Source organism: Struthio camelus, chromosome 17 (assembly GCF_040807025.1).
Source record: "Struthio camelus isolate bStrCam1 chromosome 17, bStrCam1.hap1, whole genome shotgun sequence".
In the NCBI taxonomy this organism is placed as follows: Eukaryota; Metazoa; Chordata; class Aves; order Struthioniformes; family Struthionidae; genus Struthio; species Struthio camelus.
The window spans coordinates 7,984,493-7,991,247 of NC_090958.1; the positions used below are offsets into that span (position 1 = coordinate 7,984,493).

Here is a 6,755-nt window from a genome sequence, read left to right on the forward strand (position 1 = left end):
TACAGAAGGATTTGACTCCTGGAGTGAATCAGGCACATAATGTGCTTAGCTTGAATAAAGCCATTAAAAAAAAAAAAAAGTTTATTTAAACACAGGGGGTAGGGGAAATGAAGTCTACAGGGGACAGGAAGAGCATCTTCCCTCATGTTTTGCTTAGCACAAAGAAGGTGATTTCTAACATCTTGATGACACAAATCCATGACAGAGGTGAACAGTAATAACATATTCAGTCTGTCTCTGTGTCGTCACCATCTTCCTCATCTCCGCTTTGGGGCTGCTCCTCTGTAAGAGAGCAGCTGAGCAGCGACTGCCGTATGGACCGTCTTTCCTCTGCAAGAAAGGGCAACAATATTGTTACTTGATCTCTTCACATATGCTGGAATATCTTTACTTTCTAGAGAGAGAAACATTTCTCAGCTCAAGTATTTAGAAGTAGCCCAGCACATCCTACAAAACCCATAGGAATTGAGGCTGTTCTTCAGGAAAACAGCTGGAACAACTCACCTTCATTTGTGCAGTTTTGCAATAGCATTAGCAGCTGTCTTCTATTATACTGAATTAGAAATTTCTGACATGTTCTTATAGTACCTACAGGAGATAGGAACAGTAGGTAAGTGTACAAAGCCAAATACTTATTTCAAGGATTTGCTTCAGAGCTGCTAGTATACTTCTTTTGTCACCCCCCCTAAAAATCATTGTATCAAACAGTAAACAATGCCACAAGCAACAGTTTTGTTAATGTAAGCGATAAGTAGTGTCTCTAGACTTCCCTCCCCCCCCACTGAATTTCTAAGTGCTGGAATAATAGTTTCTTTGCCATAAGTGGTTACTTTTCAGGATGGGGCAGACGCTATACTTTGAAAATAAGACAAATACATTTTAAACAATATACTATAGTACTTGCTGCTCTGTTTTTTTCTCCAACGTCAATGAAGATTTAATCGGAATCGACAGAGGTTCTGAACAATGGTTCTAGGGGCTGTTTCCTATTTAGATCTGTTAAAAGTAAGTTAACGAAACACCAAATTTATTTATCACACCCAAAGAGAGTAAGATGGGGTTCTTCCCGTTTACGAGCCGGAGGAGGGCCCCGCGGCCTCCTGGCGTGAACCGAGAGGGGGCTCCGCGGGGGGTGCCGCAGGCGCCGAGGCTGCCGCTGACCTCCGACGTGCAAGGTGTTGAAGAAGCAGGGGTAGCGCTGGTTCCTGCTCTCCAGCTGCCTCACGAAGGGGAGCGCGGAGCAGAGCAGCCGGTAGAAGTCCTTGCGGCAGCGCAGCAGAACGGTGCCGGTGTAGGCGTTGAGGTACTTCACTGCGGGGGCATGGGCACGGGCACCGCTGAGCGCCGCCGGCCCGGCCCCGGCCCCGGCCCCGACCCCGCGCCCCCCGCGCCCCGGCACCTGTGAAGGAGACGGAGCAGCAGGCCAGGCCGTAGTCCCCGTGCGCCCGCGCGATGGCGTCCCTCACGGCGAGGCCCACCGTCCGGTCCTCGATGCACTGCCGGCACCGCGGGTCCTCCGAGACCACCTCGCACAGCACGTACCTGCGGGAGGGCAGAGCGCGGCGTGAGGCCGCGGGACCGGGCGGCGCCGCCGCCGCCGCGGGGCGCCGCTCCCGCCTCACCTGTTCTTGAAGCGAACCATGCCGGCGTCGCGGGCCCCGCAGGACGGACGTTGAGCTCAGCCAATGGGAGAGGCGCCGCGGGGCACAGCGCCCAATCGTCGCCGGGCAGGGGGGTGGGGACAGCGGAGGAACTTCCTGTGCCCACGCTCCCAGCGGCGCCCCCTCCCCTTCCCCTCCGACGGTCGGCCGGCGGGCCAGCGCCGCGCATGCGCGCTGCCTCCTCCCTGGGGGGCCGCCGGCGGGGCTGCCCCGCGCCGGCACCCCCGGTGCGGCCGCCGCCTTCCCGCCGTCCCCCGCGCGGGGGCGCGCGCGCCTCGCCTCGCCTCGCCTCGCCTCAGGGGGCCGGGACGCGGCGGCGGCGGCGGCCTCGGCCCGCGGGAGGTACGGGGCCGGGCCGGCGGGGCGGGGGCGCGGTTTGCGGCCCTGGGTTTAGCGGTACTCGCCTTCCGCGGCGGGGCTGCCCGGCGCGGGGCCCCCCGGGGGCGGGGGCGGTGCCGCCGGGCCGGGCCGGGCTCCAGCCGCGGAGCCCGAGCGCTCGCGCGTGAGGCGGGGAGGGGACGAGGCGGCGGCGCCCGGGGGGAGCGCTGAGGCGCCGCGAAGGGAGCGGGAGCTCATTCCTAATTCAGTGTGGAAACATCTCCTGTAACGGCCTTGGCTCTAGGCGGGGGAAACGACGATAAACCCCGTGGAAATCCTGTCCTGGGTGATAAACTCCCGCCCTCGGAAACAGAAGCCTGTTCGGCTACTCCTCCCCCCCCCCCCGCTTAACTCTTGGCCCTTTCACGTGTGATCGCGTTTCGAGCCCTGTTTTTGTGAGAACTGCGTGGGAAAAAGAAGCACGAAGTCCAGAACGGGCTTGCTAAGAGCCCTTTTCTTTCGTGCCCTGAGCAGAGTGAAGCTGGTCGTCTTCCCCTGATGCAGATACAAGCAGGTTTTCCATGGGAGAGACTGCACTGGCCTGGTCTTTGCCATGCTGCTTTGTGTTTTAATATCCAAATTTTACTTCCCCATTCTTTGGAAGCTGGGATCTAACTGTACTCTGTTCCACCTGTAAATACAGTGAGCTCCTAGGTGGTAAGCTCTTCTCCCATTTTGGGGCTTTATCAGAGACTTTTTAAGTCCCTGAAGATTCCCCCGTGTTTCCGCTGTGGACTGAGATTCTGGGATACCTTCCCAACGTGTCTGACTCAAAGATTTATTTGCTTGCTACCCCTGTCTCTCTAGGGGCATCCTCAGTCCAATCTTCTGACTGGTCTGTGGGCTCAGATTGCTTTCGTTGGTGCCCTCCCTCATTTCCTCCTTTTCACGGAGACACAGCTGGGTCTCCGACAAGCAGACCATGTGAGTGCGCTCTGCCCTGTAATCCAATAGGACATGTGCACTGTGCCTGCTACCGGCAGGGCCCTATGTATAGCGAAGGCTTCTGTTTTCGGTCCAGAAGGCTGATTAGGAGCGACACAATGCACAGAGAAAGCAGTGTGGTGAGAGAACCCTGTCCTGCCTCATTTCGTGTATGATACCGCCTTTAGTTCCCTCTTGTTGGCTTGGAGGATGCACAGAGCAGCCCTGAGCTGCTACAGCTCCTTGCACAATCGGTGCGCGTGTTAGTACAAGCTGAATGACTCTGATCAGGCTGCACAGAGCGCGGAGCTGTCAGCCTGGGGCTGAGAGGTTGAAACACCTTGGCTTTCATTCTCACACCTCCCCACCCCCCTCCTCTGCCAGCTTTGCTATATTGATTCCAGCGTCAGTGATTCAGGAAACTGTCGCGAGTGAAGGTGAGTTATACAGTCAGGGCGGGAAAGAGCTGTCTACTGAGAAAAGATCCAAGAGAGAAAAATTCAGAAAAAGGCACTTGAATTCAAAAGTGGGTCAAGAGACCTGCTGGGTGGAAGGATGGAGCTCTCTCTCCTGCAGACTTGGAGAGACAATATTTTTGGCCTTGGGATAGCTTATCCAGTGGAAATATGGAGGACAGAGTATATACCTCGATGGGAAAATATGCCCTGTCTATATACATTAGAGACGATTTATAAAGCAGTTTCAGAACTTTGGATGGAAGATTCTCTATCAGTGTAAGTGTTCATCAACGATTGTCTAATAAAGTGGTGAATCTAGAAAACCCACTGGGCTGAATTTCTCTGGTTTTATTCTGCATATTGATTTCATTTCAAGAATAATACAGTAATGCTGCACGTGGCTGATCCTAATTCATGTGCTGTGAAGAGTATGACAAACTATGTTTCTGAGTTGTTGTTTGGGTCAGTGGCTCTGCTTCAGAGGTCTCGAAGGATTCACTGATGCAGTTTTCTTTAGCCTATTCCATGCATGAGGCCCAATCCAGTATCTACTTTCAGACTGTGCCTCCTGAGTCAGGCCCCAGACACGAATGAACAGTTGAGAGGGGCTTTGGTTTGATGGTGTGTGCCTGTCCGTTCCCCATGATGCTAACTGTGAGTAGTTAGAGTCATACGTCAAGAGTGAGAGCAGGCATGTAGGCACATGGCTTGGGGGCTTCCCCTGCTGCCGGGGGGAGTTGAGTTCAGGTTCCCGTTCCAGTGAACATTGCGTTAGATAAACGGCCACTGAGACAAATTCTCATGGGCTATAATAGATCTGGACTCAAGTTCTTGATCCATATTGGGAAGGTGAGTTTTGATAATAATTGCCTAATTCTCTCCAGGCTTTGTGTGAGGAGACAGAGCACCTAACTTGGGCTGTGAATTACACTGAGCATCAGAATGCCTTAAACCTGTCAGAAATAGTTGAGTGGATTTTGGAGTCCACTGGTCCTTCCTTAGCTAATCTGATATGCAGAACGGGGCCAGAAAACAGGGCTGAGGTTGCATTTGCCTTAGGAATGGAGTCCTGGTGTCCTCTGCCACCCGTGACCTTTGGGGTAGCTCTGCTCCAGGGCAGGCAGGCAGCCTGCAGAGCTTCACCTTTGTGCTTTGTGCGTGGCGGCCTTGGGGCGATGGGCCAGGGCAGCCTGGGTCCGACCTTCCTGCTCTTTCTAGGCAGGATGTTTCCATTTTGCAGATGAGGAGACTGAGGTACAGAGGGGGATTTAATATATTATTCGTAGGAAATAGGTGTCAAAACTGGCGACGTGGAGCAAGGACATAACTAAAGTAGAGGGAACTCCATTATTAGAGCATACTGTGCTGGACTATTGGTTTTATATGTTGCTCACTCATGTAGCCAAAGTAATTGCATTTTGGAGTAAAATTAGGACTCACTCCATCCTTGTGGTACCATAGTTTAATCTTCCCTGTGTGGCCAAAACCACATTATGCTTCCCCTGGAAGCACTGAACTGAATTTGCCATCACTGTTTGTTGGAGTTGCAAGTGTGGGTATTAGAGATGGGGGTGACAATGAAATTTTGTTCCATGCATGCACAGTTCATCCCCAGATAACCTTGCAAGTGAACATACAAACCAGCCTGGCTAAAATTAAAACTGCTTCTTAAAGCTGCTGTCTGACGTTGCCTGAAGCTTTTTGTTCAGTTTATTTTTGCAAGGTCACTGAGACAGAAGAGTGCATTCTCTAAGCATATTGGCCTGGAGCCTTTCATGTAGATGCATTCATTTAACATTTGGGACATTCTCCCTCTCTCTTTAGTCCCTTCATTTTTAGTCCCTTGTTTTCCATCTCTTTCTACTCCTGTCCTTTTTTTAGTTCAGGAGCCCTCAGATCTACAACAGATCCTAACCTTTACGCTTAGGGATAAAAGCTATCCTTTTGATCACCTTAATATGTAATCACTAACCATTAGCTTTTGAATTTGTTAATCATCAGAACCTTTCTTAGCTGAAATAGGACATGTCATTTTATTTTTTTTTTTTTTTTTTTTGAACAGCCCAGAGAGCACTTTCTCCTGTGCCTCTTTCTGCATGGTGGCCAAGCTGAGAGCAGCTGTCGGAACTGCCGAGGGCTTGTGTGCCCAAGCGGTCGTGAGCCGGAGCGCCTGCTGGAGCTGGCACGAGTGCTGCCTGCGGCGCTGTCCTCGCTCTGTTTTTATCTCGCCACCTGAAATACTTGTCTTGCAAAGCCACGTGTTTGGTGTTTGAAGCAAATTCTGTTTCTGCCTCCTCAGTGGCATGCAGCGTGATCTTGGACAATTTACTTTAGAGCAAAATACTAAATTCTTTTTTATTAATTTTTTTTTAAAGAGCTGAGAACATTAAATTCCAGTTCAGATGAACAGTGGCTGCATGAACTGGAGCTCTGAGAGGCATCCTAAGTGTACTAAGCTGAGCATCCAATAAGGTGTCCAAAATTCTAAGTCACTTTGGAAGATTTAAGCCACAGTTTAAGATCTGATAAGGGGCTTAAGTGTCTGAGTTAGGGACCCACTGTCTAGAGTGGACCAGAACACCAAATTAGGCATCTTTTCTTTCTATTCGGTAAAAATGCTGAGAGAGAAGAGCAGTTGAAAAAGCCTTTGTGCCAAGTGAGAAGCTGGCCCTAAGCTTCTGAGCTTCATTTGCATCGTGTCTGCAATGGGACTAATTGCAAATGCTTTATTAATAGATGCATATTAAAAATCCATAAAATACCCCCTTTAATACTGTTAACTATCAAATATAGTAAAACTGTTTCTGTATATGAGACCTGTAGGCAGCACACTTCATTTACTGCAAGCTGCTGCTAGCTGCAAACAGCTGTTTCCAAACTAGTTAATTAAACTAAAGCAAAAACTAGAATATTCGTTCAGATAGTTCAGGATTCTCCCTTCCTTTCCTTTCTACATTAGGGAATGCATGCTGAACAATAGACCACGTAAGTTACTGTGTAAAATGCTGTGTTAAAAAATAAATAAATATTTAATACCTCCTTAACAGTGTTATTAAAATGGATTAATTATTCTTTGTTATGGTCTCTGAAGATAAAGAGTAATTATTATTAATTATGTATAATTGAAAAATGGCTCCTCCACAAAGAATCCAATAGCTGTTAATGGGATTTTTACTTCTTGCCACCTACAGGGAGGAGTACAACGTTCCATAACGTTATGGCAAAGACTGCCATAAGCTTAATCATGGCCTCAGAGAGTCTTATTAGATTTTCAGCCTGCACTTTAGACCACTCTTTTCAGATATAACAGGTCTCAAAGCGTGCTAGTGAGATA

The 6,755-nt window shown here is 49.9% G+C and overlaps 2 protein-coding genes across 6 annotated transcripts in view; one reads left to right on the plus strand and one right to left on the minus strand.

Moving 5' to 3' along the window:
- Window positions 1-67: 67 nt before the first annotated feature.
- POP5 (POP5 homolog, ribonuclease P/MRP subunit) lies at window positions 68-1,739 on the minus strand. Of its 2 annotated transcripts, none has more exons than XM_068911886.1 (5): window positions 1,623-1,739; window positions 1,400-1,542; window positions 1,162-1,311; window positions 505-588; window positions 68-330 (listed from the first exon to the last, which is right to left on the minus strand). In XM_068911886.1, the coding sequence occupies exons 1-5, from the start codon at window positions 1,640-1,642 to the stop codon at window positions 227-229; spliced, it is 501 nt and encodes a 166-aa protein (XP_068767987.1). In that variant the 5' UTR covers window positions 1,643-1,739; the 3' UTR covers window positions 68-226. The 2 variants fall into 2 exon arrangements, with proteins under 2 accessions (XP_068767987.1, XP_068767988.1); XM_068911887.1 differs by having other exon boundaries at window positions 1,041-1,311.
- A 184-nt stretch (window positions 1,740-1,923) lies between these two features.
- CABP1 (calcium binding protein 1) overlaps window positions 1,924-6,755 on the plus strand; it is a 56,772-nt gene continuing 51,940 nt past the window's right edge. For 2 of the 4 annotated variants that reach the window (XM_068911029.1, XM_068911030.1), the window contains exon 1: window positions 1,924-2,003. The gene's annotated coding sequence lies outside the window, so the exon portion shown is untranslated. The remainder of the gene's footprint in view (window positions 2,004-6,755) is intronic. The other 2 variants (XM_068911033.1, XM_068911035.1) reach the window with 1 other exon arrangement.